This window comes from Puntigrus tetrazona, chromosome 20 (genome assembly GCF_018831695.1).
Source record: "Puntigrus tetrazona isolate hp1 chromosome 20, ASM1883169v1, whole genome shotgun sequence".
In the NCBI taxonomy this organism is placed as follows: domain Eukaryota; kingdom Metazoa; phylum Chordata; class Actinopteri; order Cypriniformes; family Cyprinidae; genus Puntigrus; species Puntigrus tetrazona.
The window spans coordinates 10,587,259-10,608,173 of record NC_056718.1 but is presented as its reverse complement, the minus strand read 5'-3'; the positions used below and the strand labels follow the sequence as shown (position 1 = coordinate 10,608,173).

The 20,915-nt window shown below is 37.6% G+C and overlaps 1 protein-coding gene across 6 annotated transcripts; it reads right to left on the bottom strand.

Annotated features, from left to right (window-relative positions):
* Positions 1-2,872: 2,872 nt before the first annotated feature.
* On the bottom strand, positions 2,873-19,445 carry tnfaip2a (tumor necrosis factor, alpha-induced protein 2a). 6 transcript variants are annotated; one of them, XM_043219921.1, is made up of 14 exons: positions 19,208-19,445; positions 14,303-14,506; positions 10,885-11,088; positions 10,646-10,804; positions 9,713-10,340; positions 9,500-9,614; positions 9,259-9,381; positions 9,080-9,174; positions 8,903-8,995; positions 8,524-8,650; positions 8,052-8,177; positions 7,537-7,692; positions 7,137-7,258; positions 2,873-6,964 (listed from the first exon to the last, which is right to left on the bottom strand). In XM_043219921.1, the coding sequence occupies exons 1-14, from the start codon at positions 19,233-19,235 to the stop codon at positions 6,793-6,795; spliced, it is 2,352 nt and encodes a 783-aa protein (XP_043075856.1). In that variant the 5' UTR covers positions 19,236-19,445; the 3' UTR covers positions 2,873-6,792. The 6 variants fall into 6 exon arrangements, with proteins under 6 accessions (XP_043075856.1, XP_043075860.1, XP_043075857.1 ...); XM_043219925.1 differs by having other exon boundaries at positions 10,945-11,088; XM_043219922.1 differs by having other exon boundaries at positions 10,885-11,085.
* Between the last annotated feature and the right edge of the window lie 1,470 nt (positions 19,446-20,915).

The following is a 20,915-nucleotide window of genomic DNA, read 5'->3' as shown; positions in this document are numbered from 1 at the left end:
ACGGATGAACCCTAGCCAGTCTCTCCCGAGCAGCACCAGAACCGGCAGATCCTTAATCACTCCCACTTCCATGGGCCAGGTGCCTGACACCGCCGTCAGGTTCACTATTCGGGTGTGTACTTGCTGGGTGTTCCCGTGAACGCAGGTGATGGGTATATAGACTTTACCTTCCGCTCATGACCCCAGGATGTTCCCTCGAACCAGGGTGACCGTGCTGCCTGAGTCCAGAAGTTCACCTTGACATCGACCTCCGGAGCTCCGGATGGGTGAGTCCTAGTGAACGATGCAGCCTGAATACTTGCATGAATGAGTTAAATTACTGACTTTGTTATGATCATTAACAACTCGAAACACTCACATTGATCCTTTTTTTTTTTAAACAAAATGAGGTAGGAAAGGTTCAGGACAGCGTAATCAAGACATCAGCCATTATTCTCTGTAGAAATATGTTGAGCAATATTGGGGAGAGAATGCAGCCTTGCTGTACTCCTGCTGTTGTGCTGAACTACTTTCCTTCCTTTCCATTGAGGTACACAGCTGTTTTATGACATGTATGAGGTTGGGGATGATGTTATATTTCCTCATGGTGACTCGAAGGCCTTCTTAAGATCTGAGAAGATATGGTATAGATGTTGTTGGTGTTTGGAGGTATTTTTCACATAGAACTTGAAGATTAAATTTTTATTCTGTGGTACTTCTGCCCTTTCTGAATCCAACATGTTTTTCCTGCTAAAATGTGTTGAGTTTGAGGCTTCAGTCTATTCTCAAAAGGGCTGCTGGAGTGACTGACAAGGCTGATGGTGTGATAGTTGGTACACTATGGCATGTTGATGGGTTTCCCTTGATATTGTAAGAATATAGTTTTCAGCAGTATTCTGTCCATCTTCAGTTAAGATCTTTCCCTCTTTGCTTTGGATGTTGGAAATTCGGTTCTGTTTGCTAGATCATAGAGTTGGTATGCCTTTTCGCTGGTCATTTTTGTTAGGCTGTTTTCTATGGTCTTGCACTGGTCCTTTATCCAGTATTTCTTTGCCTTTCTTCAATTCTTTCCTGATGTTGTTATTTACTGTTTTATAGGCGTGGGCTCCTTTAAGCTGTCTTTTTTGGTGGTCAGAAATGATTAACATGATTGTTGTCTTCTTCTTTGGCCTACAATCATGGTTTATGGAATCACCCGTGTCTGTTTCTTTCTGTCTGTGTGTGTGTGTGTGTGTGTGTGTGTGTGTGTGTGTGTGTGTGTGTGTGTGTGTGTGTGTGTGTGTGTGTGTGTGTGTGTGTGTGTGTGTGTGTGTGTGTGTGTGTGTGTGCGCGCGCGTGTGTTAATGAGTGGGTGTGGTCTTGAGTGTGTGTCAACGAGTTAATCAGCTCCAGCTGTAGCTTGTTTGCGCTGCTACTTAAGGCCTGCTTGTTTTGTCCTGTGTTGTCAGATCTTTGGTGTTTGTTTCCTATTCCCGAAGTTAGCGATCCCCTTAGCTTTTGGTTCTTCATCCTTTTCCTGGACTCTGCCTGGAGGACTGTCCTCTATGGTTCTACGTTACAAGCTGAATTAGGCTCAAACAATAATCAGAGGTTGTGCTAGTATCGTATCGACACACCCATGCACATTTTGTGTTTGTGTTTTCTGTGACCTAGTTTTCTGTCATTGCCTGATAGTGACATTATGTTCAGATGTGTGCCACTTATAATTAATATAAGTTTTATAAGCTTCATGCTGTTCAGTGTTTCTTTGTCTGGTTTTGTCTATGTGTGTGTGTGCTACCCTCTTTGTTGGATTAACTTTCTGTGGATTATTAAAAGACTGCATATTATGTTTTTTTGTTTTTTTTTATCTTTATACTCCCTGCACCACACCTTGACAATATCTAGCCCCTGATAGTTAATAGAACTAAGTACAACTTAAAGCTGAGACGAGAACCAGCGATCATGACCAGTACTATGTCTAGCCCCCTCATAGATATATAATATAGTACAACTTAACTAAAGGCAAGTTAATCAGAAAAAGCTATAATGTCACCTGATGTGCCCCATGCTCCATCTAACCTGACCAGGGACAACGGATAAAAATAGTCTTTGGCTAATTCTTGTACATTTACAGGAATGTTTATTAATGTACAATGTCCCTATCAACTCTAGTTTGTACTTAACCCTGGATGCAGATTAGCAGAAACATACACCTTCACTTAATCTACTTGAGTAAATCAGAATACGTCAAATGTAACAATTTTATTATTGATCAGGTAGGCTAAAATGTATTATGCCAATTAAATAGCCAATTGAATCTATCAAATATCAAATCAACACAAAACATCAAATTCTCAAGGATGAATCTCAGAATAAGATGCATACCTGATTTTTGGAAAAAATCGTAATATAGAATGTGAGGACACACTTTTTTCTATGCACTAATTTTGGCTGCTGAATCATCCTGATCCTTCTGCAACATTTCCTTAAGTAGCTACTTCAGGCCAAACCAGTCATCCCCCAAAATGCAGGCAGGAACAAAGAATTTAAATTTGTTCAAATTTGATCAAGTTGAATTAACACCTTTTGGGACGAAAGATAAGCGTCTTCTGTAATTCTTACACCATTAACTCCGAATAACACAACAGCAAACTTTCATTAGCCAAAATGTCAGGATGAGCGTAATTTATTAATATAACTGAATGAGATCCAAATGTGTGGCCTTTCTCATGTGAAAATGCAGACTTAACTGCACATAAATGAACTAGTTTTATAGTTTTGATTTAAGTGACGCAATTCATCTTTTTTTTTCAGATATAAAAACACCTTGACAGAAAAGGTAAAAAAAGCTATTTTCTGAACTTTTTACATTCTCTTTAGTTTAAAATACATAATTGACTGAAACATTAAGTGCGCTGCATCAGAATGAAAGGTATTTATTTTCAGCTCCTGTATTCAAATAAAGCCAAAACACACTACAAAACACACTACAATACAATACAATAAATATGTACCTTTTTACATTTTGCCTTTCATAGGTTTTCTCAACAGATTTTAATTCAGTGATCTAAAAAGCCTTGTAATGTTCAGTCACATTCAAAACATTAACTGATTAAACACAACTTTCAAAATGCAATGTTTTCAACCTTAATATCGTAGAACAAGTGTTACAATAACATAACGTGTAACAATAATATCATTTTTTAATAAATATACTGGTCCCCTGCTGGGATAGACTCCAACCCCAACTGTGCAGAGGATAATTTCACAGTATGCTTAGTTGTTTAACATGCACATGATATAAAAGGGAATTCAGATGAGTTTCCATGTGACTAGTACTTTAGAGAAGAGGAAAGTATGGCCTGTTTCCACTGAGCAGTGTGCTACAGTACAGTACGGTACACAATTGTGTCTGTTTCCATTGTGAATGGGTACCGTACAGTACCACTTTTTGGCAGAGCAAAGGGAAAATAAAGCAAAGGGTGGCGCTAAACACATTTCATAATCATCACTTCATTCATTCCGAAGGTTGAACCCTATCATTAAAACCAACCACTACTACTGGACAGAGTTGCAGCATTGCAATACCAGCTTTGACGATGCGAACAGGTGAGTTACTGCAAGATTTTCTTATCTGGTTATCTACATGAATCAACAGCATCAACTTCCAGAATCCAATTTGTCTGAGCTTGACAAGGCGTATGTGAACCATTAACCAGATATTGAAACTGAAGCAAAAATTCCACGGGACCATCACTGAATAAAACAGACAATCCGTATATTATAGGAAATGGTGGCAAAGCTCTGTATCAACGAGGGGACGAAGTTCATCTATTGGAAAGAATTCTGAACAGAGTCAGTCTGCACAAATAGTGGAGCGTGATTAGCACATTTTCTCGCGGAGGTGCAGATGAACAACAGAAGTGCTACTAAGCCGCAGGAAAAACGTGTTTTGTAAAAGATGTCACAGACTCGATGTCTAAACTCCATTACAGAGATCACCTCGGCGGCGTGCGATCCTGATCAAGACTGTTCGGGAGATACCAAATGTGAAAGAAATCTCTAGAATGAAATGAAAATAGTAAGAAGCGTGAGATATCGATGGCCTGTTTTGACGAGCATGTTTATTACTAGAAGAGACCCAATTTGTGTAACTGCCAGAAAAGTTCTGAAGGTGAAGATGAGATGGACATCAACGATGTTCTCTATTTACTGTTTAGGTCTGTAACAGATCAATGTGTACTGTTGTCTGCAAAGAATTGTGATTTTATGACATGTGAAATAGTTTCATCATTGATTTTATCTTTGAGCAAAATATTCTTGTCTGCAGAGATTTTTTTGGTAAAAACTGTAATGTCATTACTAGTCTTTGTTGGTAACAATCATTTTATTCACTACTTGAATGAACGTATACTCAACTATATATTGTTGAAATAAAACAAAAACTAAGAAAGATCTCTGTTGGTTTGAAAGAGATTAAAACATCATCTTGTAGAGATACGTTTATGTGTGCATGTTTGTGTCGTGTGTTTTTGTTTGTCTTTGTGTTTGTATGTTTGAATGTTTCTGTTGACGTTTGTTTGTGATGTCATGTGCGTGCATGTATTAATGCTTGAAAACCTATGTGTAAATAAAGAAATGACAAAATTAAGTAAGATGAAATGACGTTTTCCTACAGGATAGACCGTCTTATTAAATACAAACTCCTTGACCGCTCCCTATTTAAGTTTGTTGTTATAGACTTCTGTTTGAAACAACATTCACCAAATGCCCCTATTATAAATATCTCATTCTCAACTTTACCTAACTTTTAACTTTTTAACTTTAACTTCAGCAGGTGTTGTAAAATAAGCATGCCAATAAGTACACGCCATTTTGACCGGACAATGACCCCTTAACCTAAAGCTACAAAAGGTCATCAAGACCAGAACATCTGCAGCACTCGCAGGTGCATGCCATAAATAGGCTATAATGTACATATTTTGATCAGTGAGGTTTAGCTGATGTTTTAACAATAACCAACTATATTTTTTAGATCACAGTGAGATTTTTTTTTTCTTTTATTTTCTAATTTGTGGCAAAGTACTTTATTTGAAAAGTGCAACATAGATTTTGACGTCTATCTTTTTGTTTTAACAAACGTCTCTGATGCTTTTTCTTGTTGTTTTCAGATTGCGGTTAGCTGGTCAGTTCTATTTTCTATTTTTATTTAACTTTGTATCTGCAACAGACTCTACCTTTTAAATTTGGTGTGTTAGACTACAACTATCTTATGCCGATGTTGTTTTAAAACAAACTTTAACATACCTCTTTTAAAACATGCTAACATAGATTCGGTCATGTATATTGTTGCTTTAACAAACGTAGATTATACTTTTGGTTTAGATGTTTCAGTCTTTTTTCATAAAATTAGTTAACATGCATGTCAAAAACTTCAATAAAAACTTCTCTTCATTCCCTGTTTAACAATTAATACATTGTTTCACATTTTAAAGTTAAAAGCATACACACACACAAAACCCCCAATTCCCAAACAGTCATAAATGTGCGAACCAGATGTGCGAACAGGTGTCCAGACCAGATGTGCAAACAGGTGTTCAGACCAGATGTGCAAACAGGTGTTCAGACCAGATGTGCAAACAGGTGTTCAGACCAGATGTGCAAACAGGTGTTCAGACCAGATGTGCAAACAGGTGTTCAGACCAGATGTGCAAACAGGTGTTCAGACCAGATGTGCAAACAGGTGTTCAGACCAGATGTGCAAACAGGTGTTCAGACCAGATGTGCAAACAGGTGTTCAGACCAGATGCGCAAACAGGTGTCCAGACCAGATGCGCAAACAGGTGTTCAGACCAGATGCGCAAACAGTTGTTCAGACCAGATGCGCAAACAGGTGTTCAGACCAGATGCGCAAACAGTTGTTCAGACCAGATGCGCAAACAGGTGTCCAGACCAGATGCGCAAACAGGTGTCCAGACCAGATGTGCAAACAGGTGTTCGGACCAGATGTGCAAACAGGTGTTCGGACCAGATGTGCAAACAGGTGTTCGGACCAGATGTGCAAACAGGTGTTCAGACCAGATGTGCAAACAGGTGTTCAGACCACCTGGTGTTCAGACCAGATCATGAAACTGGTGTCCAGACCAGATGCGCAAACAGGTGTTCAGACCAGATGCGCAAACAGGTGTCCAGACCAGATGCGCAAACAGGTGTTCAGACCAGATGCGCAAACAGGTGTCCAGACCAGATGCGCAAACAGGTGTCCAGACCAGATGCGCAAACAGGTGTTCAGACCAGGCTAGGGAGGGAGGGAGGGTGGGCTGTTATTTTTGTGACAGGTCATAAATCTGACACATTTCGTGACACATAGTGCCCTATATTCTCTCTTGTTTAAAACGCAAATTTACGCTTTATTTACACCTATTTTATATGCTGATTTTGTAGCATTGTAGATCACTGCTCATGTATCCGGCCTTAGAGCTCAGAGCAGCCTCAAGCTAATTGGTCCCTCTGACAAGTAGTGATTAAACATGAGATATTATTTGTTTCGGTCAACGTTATATATAACAGGCATTCGTGGTCTTGTGCATCTTTTAGTTCTTCCTGGTCATATAGTTTTGGCTAAGCACAAAGTTATGTTCATGTACCGTACCAAATCGTACCGTGCTGTGTACTGACCTAGTACCTCTCAGTGAGAATGAGTCATAAGTGTCCAGTAGACACTTAGAGAACTATACAGAATAATATCATGAGTTTCCTTAATAATAAACATCATATGACATAACAATACTGATTAACTATTACAGCTGTTTCCCAATATCTGTTGGTGTATCAGGGCATCCAGGGGATTTTCCGTTTGACGACTACTTTAGAAAAGAAGGAGGTTGCGTCTGTGTCTGTGTCCAGTGTGCTTCTGTTTTCAGTCAGACTTTCCTTAATTCTGCGCAGATCTGAGCTTGAAAGGTTGGTCTTCAGGTTTAGGAGAGCAAGAACATGTTGTTCACTAGTGCAGAATGACGACAAAGAACATTACTGAAACAAGGCACACACACTGCAAGATTGCAAGATCTTTCATTTGGCTAATGCCAAAACTGTAGATATTTGTATGAAGAATTAGACTATTAATTAAATAAGATATCTTAATATAGTTGCCAGCTACTATCTACAAGACTCACGTAATGTCAGGATAGTCTCTTGCCAGAGTTACTATCTCAAGCTGCAAACTCCCAGGATCCTGAAGTCTCAGAATCTCTGATAACTTTGGCAGTATTTGACAGAGCCATTCCTCTCTGGATCCCTAGGGAAGCAAATGGAATTCAGTTTTAATGTTACAAAATCATTTGCCTCTGCTTTTCCACAGTTCAAGCAAAGAGAATAATGTAAATATGAGACTTAATAGAGCCATATTTTTGTGACATATTGTCTAAAATAATAGTACCACACTACTTAGTTACTACTTACTAAGTTATTGTCAGCATAGCAAACTTTTTCCAAACTATTTGAACTCTTAATTGAACCTACAACACTCTGGGGCTTTAATTAATTGTTGTTTTAAGTTGTTTTAAATTTGCTCACCATTTCGGCAAACGCAGAGCAGATTTTATTGTTGTCTTGGCAAATGAATTCAGCAGCTGCGTCTTGCTGCTCTTTGTCTCTGAGTTTCAGTTTTCTCTTCATTATTCTCCTCACATACTCAACCATTACTTCTACGTGCAGCTCAGCCAGTAGTTCCTATAAATACACAGACACACTTCATATACCTATAATTGTATAAAAAAGCCACAGTAGTAACCAATGTATAACCAATGATCATACGTCTGTTTACAACAGTAGTTCTCAACCTTTTCCAAGGGCACTCATTGCCTACAACAATATTTTAAGGGCTGGCAAATGTTTTTTTTTACTGCTGAGATACATTTCCCAGCTTGTTTTAATGTTTCTTTTTTACTTTCTTTCTTTTATTTATACATTCAATCAATTGTCATGTTTGGAAGTTGGTCCTCCATTGAACCCTTGCCCCCTTGGTTGAAAACTAGAGATTTACAGTATGTTAGAGTTCTGTCAGAAAATATTTGCTTGTTGGTTCTGACCTCTCTGCAGACAGGCCTTAGCTCTTTGATCTTGTCTATGTTCTTCTCAAGTTCCTTCACCAGCTCCTCCACAACCTCGCAGTGTCCTGCAAACCAAACCTGAGTCCAAAGTTTGTGGTACAGCGGCTGTGCAAATAAACATTATGGTTATTTCCAAAAGGTAAGGTTTAATTTAAGAACTTCAAATAAAAAAAACACATTGCAAACATGGAAGTAAAGTGCATTATGTGATTTCTCTATAGTGAGGACTTCTGTGTTGGCCCTGGAACAACTTTCCTAAAATAAAATCGAAAGCCAAGCCATTCCTTAACTCTCTCCAAAACTCTTAATTTCTACATTCTGAGACCTGGCTAAACTACTGTAAACACTTCCTTATTGCTCATCTAACATAGAAAATGAGATAATAAAAAGCTGATTGCGGCGGTGTCTCCTAAAAAGTACAGTAACGGCACGTGAGTTTTTTGTTCTTTACCTTTAGTTCTTTGTGAATTTCTCTGAGGAAGTATTTGTGACACATGCTCTTGAGATCTGCTAATGTGGAGAGGCAAGCTGTTCTGGTATACTCTGAGAAAGAATGTTCTGGTTTTTGTACATAATCCCTGAAGATATAAAAAAGGATTTCATTGTATTAATTTCAGTAGACTTGTTACCATTTTATCAGTTAAGAGAGAGCTATAGTTTTTATAATCTAAAATGAATGATTTTAATTCAAACATGAGCAACATAACACAACATTATATCGTATAATGTATAATTTAAATAATTACACTATATTGTAACAGCATATTTAAACAATTAAAAAATGTGCCCTTCTTAGAAAACAAATTTCTCAGTAAATCATTCAAACTCACCTAAACTGGTCAACATTGACAAGATTAGCACTGAGAGTTTTAGAAATGTTTGCTTGTTTTTTTTGGATAAATTCCTCCAGACGTATCTTATAGCTGGGGTTGAAAAGAAGAAGAAAGCATGTCAATCTTACAATTTTACAAATGTGAGAATGTGACAGTAAGTGACTAGTTAGCTACCTCAGAAGAAAACCATCCAGCTGGTTTAGAAGACTCCAGGCTTTATGTTCACAGCTCAAAAGTGTGTTGACATCTTTTACAGCCCCATCAACAAGCTATAAAACATTTTTGACTTTGAGTTTAAGGATCTTAACATGTTTAATGTAAGATGAGGTTACAAAGTAGAGCTCATAACCTACTGGTAAAACATCTAAAGCAAAGTTACTGAAGTAGTATCCATCCATCAGCTCTGGTTCAATGTCATCACTCCATTTTTTCACTTCTTTCTCAAAAGCATTAGATAACCATTTTCTGATCTCATTCTGATGAAAGAAAATAAGAAACGTAAACTTGCAGCACAACTGATATGAGAGAGAGAGGAACATTCTGCAAATGGTAGCCTTGTTTTCTGCAATAACTTTGTGTCATGTTCTGAATCACCTCTTTGAAAGAGAAGTACTGATCCTCTAATCTCTTAAAATCTTTTTCAGGTAACAGAGGTCCAAGTGATGAACTGCTGATGTGCTCCTCTAGTTCTTTATGCTTCAGCACATCTCTGAGAAAAATCATTAAATAATATTAACATTTCAGAAACTGAAAATGTATGTAAAACAGCATGCTTTTGAAAGAAGACGGTTGTTTACTAGCCCTTACTTTGGGTAGTAATCCACAATCCAACTCAATATATAGTGGCATTCCTCTAAACTGATATCAGATCTGGCAAGCTCTTGGAGTCTGGTGGAAAAAGCTTGATGATAGAGCTGAGCATATGTTCTGCAGATGTCAAAATCTGGTGGGTAACACTCTCTCAGATTTTGGACCACTCTGAGCAGATCTTTTTGCACTTGTTTGCCCATTCGACACACCTCTCTCTTCAAGGAGGTAGACAGGTTGTCTGCTTTATTCTCCTGTTCATCTGCATTCTTCATTCGATGCTCCACTATAGTCTCGAGTAATGTGTCATGGATCTGTCTGCAGTTTGTGGGTCTCCATACTGGTTGTTGATGCTTTTCCTCTTTTGCCCACCGTCTGTCCTGTGCCTCCTCTTGAACTATTGAAGTCACAGCACTCTCGAGTGTCTTCTGGTTGTCCTCACTGAAAGAATCATGGATGACCAATCTCAGTCGCAAAATAAAGATCTCATATTTTATAGTCAGCTTGTCTTCCTCGTCTTCTGTCCTGGTCACTTCTGAACCGAAGAGACGTTCCTCGGCTTCCAACAGCTGCTGCTGTGCTTCAGCCAAACGGTTCTGCTCAAGGTTCCCACTGAAATCTAGCTCCACTGCATCATATGAGGAGACAATTACATTAACTTCTGAAAGATAAGCCCTAGCTCCTGCTTATTCTCATGTGTATGGTATAGAAGACAGTTTTAACATTTATTGGCAAGGATCCTCTAATATTGTGATCATATTGCGAGACCCAAAATAAAATATATATAGCTGTATTACACAATCGTATTCTGTGTACATTTTCATGTAAACATTTAATATAAAGCCTGAAATAAAGACCAAATATATGAATTTCATTGTTCTAACAAATGAATATATATGAATATATTTTTTTCTAACAATAACTATACTATACCTGTTAGAGTTTCAGGAGATTTTGAATTCTTCTGCCATTTTTTCAAGTCAAGAATTTTAAGTTTTTCTAATATTTTGATTTTAATATTTTGTTTCGAACATTCAACATGATGATCACCAGCAGAATCTGCTATTGCTTCAGTGTTGTCAAGGTCCACTTCTAAAAAATGAAATCAGAAATTTGATAAGAAATGGGTTTAATTTACGAGCATTAAAATGGGCAACTTTGTGTTATTTTACCTAACAGTGTTTTAGGTCCATGTGCAGCTTCAGATTTGAAATTCTTTTTGTGTTTCATACCGTTTTTCATTTTAAGATTTTTTGGCAGTTTTATTTTCCGCTTTTGTTTCTGACATTGGTCTTTGGGCTCATCGTCAGCTGTGCCTTCAATGCCAGCGATTTCTTCACAGATTTCTTCTGATTTCTTGTTTTCTTCAAGGTCTTCTGAAAGCAGAAAAGGGGGAAGGGGATCAAGGGATTAATAAGGATTTTGCTTTTCCTGACCTTAGTGACCTTAGTAAAAGTCCTTTGGCTGTGCTGCCTGCAGTTGTTTGTTGGGATATCTTTAGCTTCTGGATTTTGGAATTGTTTCAACAATGTTATGGGTTGTTTCACAGTTGTTTCACATTTTTTGCCAATGGTTGCACTGATGATTGGTCTGATCTGATCTGTACTGATAAAATCAACTCCAGCACATCCAAAAAGCTTTTCATTAGGTTTGAGATCAGGATTTTATTGCATGAAACCATTGCATGATTCCTCTTTCACAATCTGAGCCCAAGAAATCTTGCCATTGATATCCTATAATTTGCACATGGGGATGTCAGTTACTGTAAAACGAAATCCTAAACCCTTTCATATTTATTTAAATCTAATTGCCTTTTTTCATCTGCATTATATTTAGAGGTGTGTGTGTGTTGAGAGTTTGATACTTTCTAATTTACTTAATTCTTTTTTCTTCTAATATCATCTTTGAAATACCCTTTCCCATATAGGGAGCACTACATTACCCAGATTCCCCAGGTTGAGCTAGGTCTATAAATAGACCTCTCTTCCTTCCTTTGTTCTTTTCCATGGGTGAGGTGTGGGTGTTTGTATTGGGCACCCAAGCATGTCCTTTGAGTCCCTTCTTAGGATGCGTTAAGTTTGTTTTCTGTTGTGTGGTTTGCATGTTGTGAATGGTTTAGACGTTTACTTGTGTGTTGAGTTTGTTCATGTTTGAACTGCAAAATTGTAGTAAAATAAGAGGCAAAATGACTAATGAGTTCAGTGTTTTAATCGGACACACCACCAAGTTTCTATCATTTAAACGAACGTTGGATATTTATCTTATAATCAACAGTGTGTCTCGAAATTCTTCGTTCACACAGCAGCTTACAGTTATGTTTAGAATACTTGTGTTTAAGCAGCCTCCACTGTTTAAACTACCTATTAGATTCTAAAGGCCAATAACGATAACTATTTGTGTCCACACCAGCAAACAATATCGTCTGTTTATTATAATCTCAAGCGTGTCTGCCACTTCTCAAAATGCATGATAGCAAGATGGATTCTGATTGGTTCGTCAATGTTTTTGTCTTTCTTCATCTGGACAAAATCATTCTGAAAACGATTACAGCTCAGGTCCGGCACCAGAGGCTTTAGGGACTATCCTTATAAAATTCCCACAATTTTTCTGTAGCTATATTTTCATGTGTTTCTTGCTGCGTTTCCGTCCTGAAGTTCAAGACGAGAAGGCAGAAACAGCATTGTTAATGTTTTCTTTGTTTTATAATATCGCAACGTTTTGTTCATATTGTGAGTGCACACAAAAAAAAAAAAAAAAAAAAAGAGTAGACCATTACAGTCCCGAATAATGTATAACTTTACATTTATCAGAGAAAATTACAGCATAGCCTATTTGCTTGGTAGTTACTTTAAAAAACAAAAACATGCATCTAACAATTTAAAAAAATGTTTTTATTATATGTATTTTAAAAAAAACTCACCACTTCTTGTCCAGTGTTTCATTTTGTCACATTTAGCTATTGGTTAAGATCATGATAAATGAGCGACCGTTTTACGTTCAGATTTTAAATCAAATATATTTTTCATTATTAATAAGCAACCAGGTATGACGCAGATGTGGCAGAGCACTGGAGAATTAAAGTTGTAGCACGACTACGCCACCCCGAGTCTAGCCCAGAGACCTTTATTAGATAGATTTAGTCTTTAGGCAACACGGGTCGTTTCACAATGAATTGGCAAGAGACGTAGATAAAGATCAATAGGTTTTAATACAATTTAAAAATTATTTGTTACAAAACAAAAAAAGGAAGCACAGTCAAGTATCTCAATTCAACACTTCACAAAAAGAAACAATGTCAAACTGAGGCGAAGGATATCATAAGATCAGGATACAGAAACCAAGGCGTGGCAGCGGGGTGTAAAAGCACAATCGACCTACACCACAACACACCCTTTAGCTATAGCCGTTTTCTCACACACACACACACACACACACAACCACTCCACCCAAAACCTGGGAAAGATTCACCAAAACCAGGAATCCACTCTAACAAGTACTCGGATCCTTTAATAAGCAAATCTCAGATTACATACTTGACTGTCACTATCACAGATACATTGCAAAACAAGAAAGAGTTACCCAACCCCAAGAAATGAAAACAGCAAGAAATTATTGCTCAAATAGTAAAACTCAGAATTGCAGTATTCAAATTTAAACACACATACTGCATTAATTAGTACTGACATCCAGTCAATCAAGCAGGCAATGGATACGCCAGGGAAGTCAAGAGCTCATTCAGTCTGACTAGGAGAAAGTGAGTTTGTCAGGTGGACTCCTGCATCCGGCGGATCGATCAGTCTTGCTTTACACTCCAACTATAACTGAATAACGAAACAACCTCACCATGCAATGCCTTACCTGCAATGGCCAACCTCAGCCAAATGCCAGCACGGGAATTATTTAAACCTGCCAGCCTATAGAAAAAGTATACTATGAGCTCTAGCACGCAGCAAACAATCCTGCCAATGTTATCCCACAGACCTGGATTGCGGCTACATATGATGCAGAACACGAGAGGGTGTGCCTGGTGACGACATACTGCCTCACCCACGTGTTTATATAGTTACTCCCTGCCAAATAGGACAAATTAAAGAGGGACCAGTCAACCAGATGCAAGCAGAAATAGCCTCACTGTGACCTGCCAGACAGAAATAGCTAACTATTTAAAGATAATAATTTGAGAAGCGCAGAGTGATGTGATTCTGAAACAGCCTGGTCCAAACGCTGGATTTAGGAAGCTAAGGAAAGAGTTATTAATTATTACAAATCATGCACCTGTTTGCTTTTTACGTTTTTTTGTTAAATAAATGTGCTTCAGCCAAACGGTTCTGCTCAAGGTTCCCACTGAAATCTATCTCCACTGCATCATATGAGGAGACAATTACATTATATTGACTTCTGAAAGATAAGCCCTAGCTCCTGCTTATTCTCATGTGTATGGTATAGAAGACAGTTTTAACATTTATTGGCAAGGATCCTCTAATATCTCATATTGCGAGACCCAAAATAAAATATATATAGCTGTATTACACAATCATATTCTGTGTTTAATTTACAAGCATTAAAATGGGCAACTTTGTGTTATTTTACCTAACAGTGTTTTAGGTCCATGTGCAGCTTCAGATTTGAAATTCTTTTTGTGTTTCATAATGTTTTTCATTTTAAGATTTTTTGGCAGTTTTATTTTCCGCTTTTGTTTCTGACATTGGTCTTTGGGCTCATCGTCAGCTGTGCCTTCAATGCCAGCGATTTCTTCACAGATTTCTTCTGATTTCTTGTTTTCTTCAAGGTCTTCTGAAAGCAGAAAAGGGGGAAGGGGATCAAGGGATTAATAAGGATTTTGCTTTTCCTGACCTTAGTGACCTTAGTAAAAGTCCTTTGGCTGTGCTGCCTGCAGTTGTTTGTTGGGATATCTTTAGCTTCTGGATTTTGGAATTGTTTCAACAATGTTATGGGTTGTTTCACAGTTGTTTCACATTTTTTGCCAATGGTTGCACTGATGATTGGTCTGATCTGATCTGTACTGATAAAATCAACTCCAGCACATCCAAAAAGCTTTTCATTAGGTTTGAGATCAGGATTTTATTGCATGAAACCATTGCATGATTCCTCTTTCACAATCTGAGCCCAAGAAATCTTGCCATTGATATCCTACAATTTGCACATGGGGATGTCAGTTACTGTAAAACGAAATCCTAAACCCTTTCATATTTATTTAAATCTAAATGCCTTTTTTCATCTGCATTATATTTAGAGGTGTGTGTGTTGAGAGTTTGATACTTTCTAATTTCTAATTTTTCCATGGGTGAGGTGTGGGTGTTTGTATTGGGCACCCAAGCATGTCCTTTGAGTCCCTTCTTAGGATGCGTTAAGTTTGTTTTCTGTTGTGTGGTTTGCATGTTGTGAATGGTTTAGACGTTTACTTGTGTGTTGAGTTTGTTCATGTTTGATGGGTTTGTTGTAGGAGTTAATTTGTTTTTATTATTTGTAGTGGCATAAGACCATCCTGTTAATCCTGTGCACCATCCTGTTCATCATGTTAATTTTCAACTCTCAACATGGTTAATGTGATCTGCTCCATGAGAATTTGATGTGAACCTCAAGTCAAGTAATGAATTAAGACTCATGCAAACTACAAAATTGTAGTAAAATAAGAGGCAAAATGACTAGTGAGTTCAGTGTTTTAATCAGACACACCACCAAAAAGCTCGAAAAAGCTCAACATTTTTCCACACCACTTCTTGTCCAGTGTTTCATTTAGTCACATTTAGCTATTGGTTAAGATCATGATAAATGAGCGACAGTTTTATGTTCAGATTTTAAATCAAATATATTTTTCATTAATAAGCAACCAGGTATGACTCGCCACCCCGAGTCTAGCCCAGAGACCTTTATTAGATAGATTTAGTCTTTAGGCAACACGGGTCGTTTCACAATGAATTGGCAAGAGACGTAGATAAAGATCAATAGGTTTTAATACAATTTAAAAATTATTTGTTACAAAACAAAAAAAGGAAGCACAGTCAAGTATCTCAATTCAACACTTCACAAAAAGAAACAATGTCAAACTGAGGCGAAGGATATCATAAGATCAGGATACAGAAACCAAGGCGTGGCAGCGGGGTGTAAAAGCACAATCGACCTACACCACAACACACCCTTTAGCTATAGCCGTTTTCTCACACACACACACACACACACACACACACACACACACACACACACACACACACACACACACACACACACACACACACTCCACCCAAAACCTGGGAAAGATTCACCAACACCAGGAATTCACTCTAACAAGTACTCGGATCCTCTAATAAGCAAATCTCAGATTGCATACTTGACTGTCACTATCACAGATAAATTGCAAAACAAGAAAGAGTTACCCAACCCCAAGAAATGAAAATGAATTATTGCTCAAATAGTAAAACTCAGAATTGCAGTATTCAAATTTAAACACACATACTGCATAAATTAGTACTGACATCCAGTCAATCAAGCAGGCAATGGATACGCCAGGGAAGTCAAGAGCTCATTCAGTCTGACTAGGAGAAAGTGAGTTTGTCAGGTGGACTCCTGCATCCGGCGGATCGATCAGTCTTGCTTTACACTCCAACTATAACTGAATAACAAAACAACCTCACCATACAATGCCTTTTCTGTTTGCTTTTTTAGTAGTTCGGATTAATTGCACTACAATTAATATATCTGCACTGTTCATTTAATTGACTACTACTGCAGTTCAATTTTTTAAATCACTGGTTCTGCCACGTCCACATCAATATATTATCTGTATCTGTGTCTATAAATATAAATATAATTATCTGTCATTTTTATACTACTTTTATACTACTGATAATGTTATCTGTATTCACCTAGAGTCTGAGAGGAACGATTCTCCGAGGCTCATGCAAATCAATTCTCTGTATGCAATTTGCTTTACATGTTGAAGGATAGACAATAAAGCTGACTTTGACTTAAGTAATATCAAAAATGGCAAAAACATCTTATCACTTTCTGACACAAGAGTCCAGTTTATATCCTTGTGCTATTTACCTGTTTATACAGGATAAAAGTAATCAGCCTAAATGGTGCAGTACATTTTTAGAGAAAGTAATTAGTATAATAATTTAATTGCGCCGTTAAATATGTAATACTTAGCTATCATTAATAGTAACATTGATGAGGACAGAGTGTCCCAGTAAATCACGCTTACATCGTATCTGTCATGAACCATGCCTCTGTGGCTCTCTCCGATGGCCACAAAAGGAAGCCTCTCCGGTTCAGAACTACATCTCCCATCATGCCTCATACCTAGGACTGATTGCCTGCCCAGAGGTTTCTCATTACACCAGCTATATAAGCTGTAGCCTGACACCCGCTCAGTATGAAGTCTTATCCTTGCCCCGGCTGGTAATTCATCCCAACCGCTTCCCTGTTTATTTGCTGCCTGCCTACTAACCCCTTCCCTGGACTTATCGACTGTCTCGACCTCTGCCTGGTACGGTTTATGATTTTGCCTTTGTCACTGACAGCCCTGACGCTACTGTTGGGTTTGACCACTCTCAATAAAGAGCTAGCAGATGGATCTCTGACTTTGTTACAGTTCCCTGCTCTTTAATCGAATCTCTCACACGTGGTTTTATTTTCTTTCCTGTTCTAAGTTACCCATAGCTATGCCACCAAAGGTTAAAGCTCCTATCTTCTCCTTCTCCAATGTTTAGCAAATGCAGCCACTACAGACCGCTTTAGCGGGGATTGATTATTAGGATTCAGTCAGTTATTATTATTATTATTATCATAAATTCTGTCCACAAACTTTCAGTCAATTGTCACCAGAGGTTACTCTTCCATCATATTGACTGTCACACCATTGCACATCATTCTAGACTTTCCCACAATGTTTTGCACAGATTGCTTTCACCTGCATTCAATGACACACATAGATCGCAGTTCCAACATCTGTTCATCACCGACTATTGTTTAGTACAGAGCCTAGCCTGCGTTACTCTAGTCTTGTGTCTCTTTTATTCTCCTGTCTTCTGATTTCTGCCTGGTATTTGGATTTAAACTTTGTCTGCCGTCTTGGACCCTGTTTGTACCTTGTTTGGATTATAGCAAAAAAAAAAAATGTAATTAATTGATAGTTATGCTATGTCCTCGGTTGAGGACATCGGGACTCAATTTCTTAAAACAAATGAAAAGACATGAATGAACATGCACAGGAAAAAAACTATTGATTTTTAAAATCATCAAGTTAAGATTTTTTACCAATCAACAATTATTCAATATACCATTTTTCTTTCGGCAAATTGTGTAAAATAATTACAAACGGCTTTTCTCATTACATAAACTATATATAAACTTTCTCATCTATAAAATAAATCAGATTTTTATGTTAATGTGTTTTTAGGGCACCATATGAACCAAGAAGTGTAATAATGGGAGTAACAGTTGACAAGATTTTCATAATAATATATAATATTTCATAGAATACTGAAATATAATTTCTTTGCCTGTTCATTTGTTATTTTTACAAAAATGCATAATAAGCATGCTTTTAGTCCCGCTGTCCTTATATGAGGACATGTATGAAATCACCATTCTGTTTTGTAACAGAAAGTCATATTTTGATATGACACCCCATAATATTTTCCTGAGATGTTGATTATAACACACACCTTCAGAAATCAGACCGATATAAATGACAATTACAAAATATTACCATATTTCCATACGATTTTCACAAAATCATTTTCAGACATTTTTGAAGACCATAAAGAAGGCACGGTCCTGGTAAAACATTATCTAGTGTCTCTGAAAAGCCCCGGATGCTCTTTACAGGACATCCAGACTTAAAACAGTGACACGTAGCCTATGTTCTCAGTCTATAGAAGTTGACTAAACTCTAACGTGCTAATATGAGGACGCAGGGTCTTAAGGGGTTAAAAACAAGACGTGACACCCTTGTACTTGCCTAAAGAAACGGATGTATCATGTGCGTTGTTAAAAGATCTCACAAATATTAAGTTACTTAACGATTTAATCGGTACATTTCCGTCACAATAACAACGTTGATCCAATTTGCAAAATAGAAAGGTTGTTTCGATCGTGGTACCCGACTTTGAAATGCAGGCTGGGATTCATTTTAATTTAAGATTTTTTTTTTCTTCTTCTTCTTTCACAAATCGCACCCCGATTATATAAAATATAAATATAAAATAAAAAAATATATTTTAATGCAGTTACAGCGCCAGATATTTTGCTGTCGCAATAACGGCTTTCGATAGCAAACCGTTATGTCTGGTTGCCATGGTAACGCGTTTGGCTAAAAAGTCGCAAGCTGCTATAACGGGCTCCGTGAAAGGATTCAATAAATTCAAATCAATTCGCTACACGCAGAGCCCGCGTAGTTTACGTTGCCGTATAAACCAAGCGTGTCTCACATTTCGGTGACAATGCATGCCATGCTATAGATAGCCTTACCTTTTCTCTCTTTGCTAAAGGACATCATCCACAATTAAAGGCAGCCCAAGCGTGTCCCTACTTCTCTAGTGTATCTGTCAGCTGAGTGAGACGCCAGCCCCTCGCATCTTCTTTTATACACTCATCATGATGAGACCGTCATGTGATCTAGTCGAAAAGAATCTTCACCCCGTTTGCTCTCCTGATGTTTCAGTTTGCAAATATTGCAGCTTTAAGCTTGACTGCTAGAGCCAACCTGCTTCCTGAGGGTTAACCTTATAATGAGTAGCGATGATAACGTCGGGAGTGTGTGTGTGTGTGTGTGTGTGTGTGTGTGTCGCTTCATTGTCAAAGCAATACAATTGCTTCGGATACAGGCTATTGCGAGTCTAGGGTAGATTGCGATCATTGCTCTGTTGACAGCATTTACAATAAAAAACACAATACAAACTTTCAATAGTCTGAGAAGAAGGAGATCTGAACAAGATGCCTTTTTTTGAATCTGTAGTTTTAGCTATGTGATCGAATCTAGTAAGTTTATTTGCATTTTAGTTTTGGTTATAGGGAAACAATGCAATCTATAGCCGCAGCAAGTTTCTCATTCATAAACTGCAACTCACTCGGGAAAGGAAGTTAACAGTAAGCGCTAGATCCCCAGCCCTTTTTTTTCTCTTTGATTTAAGATGACATAAACCTTGTTTATGGTTCACGGTGACAGATTGTTATTGGGAAGCACAAGTGCTTTATGCCTGCACATTTAAATATTTGTCCCGGCTTGCAGAGCTATCTTCGGTCCCCCCGTTTTCTTCTAAGTCACATGGTTTCTCGTGGTGTCTTTTTACTCTCTCTAATATTTCAGCTGTTCCCCCGGCTGTCCACCAAGCGGTCAAACCAAGTGTGAACCCTACAAACTGAACTGTCACTCTTTCCCCCCGTTTCTGTGTCATTGCCTTTTCCCGCAGGATTCGCTTTCTCGGAAACCCCGTGGTTTCTCTAAACACCCTCTCGCTGCTGCCTCCAGACGTTCTCCACGTGCACGCGCGTTCAGAGGGGGGTGCAAGGGCGTGTTATGATGGAAATAATGTATATATATCCTAGAGGGGACCATGCACAGAGCTTAAAAACGAAGCAAAAAACGCTAAAACTGAAAATAATAAATAAATCCACACTATATATTGGACGTTGTATTAACTGTACCGTATTGTACCGTAAGTGGACCGTATTTAGAAAAGTACATAAATGAGATGAGAAATAAAGGCCAGTTATTAAGTTGCAGTGCCATCTAGTGGAATTAACGTGCACTCTCTGTTATAATTATATATTTAGAAGAATAAAAAACTTGTCTTTTTGATAGAATTGCACTTTATTCATGTGCTAAGTGCTTGTTTTTTTTTTAAAAAAATAGTTTTTCTCATGTTTTTGTATTCTATTTATTTACTTTCATTATGTTTATTATATTAACAAAAGCAAAACAGCCTCTAACACCAGCTTGCTCTATTCCTTTTCTGTTCTGTCTTTTTTTTTATTATTTATGATAGAATTAAAAAAGCCCTTTTGTCAACTTTTTGATCCAATTTTTTTTTTGATCTTGGCAGTGCTGTCTGTAGGCTACAAAAACAAAAATGAGAAAGTGTCTTGAAATAAATCTGACCTAAACATTTTTTAAATTTTTCACATTTTAGTGACTGTACAATTTTTTTCAGATTTATTTTAAACGTTAGGATTTCAC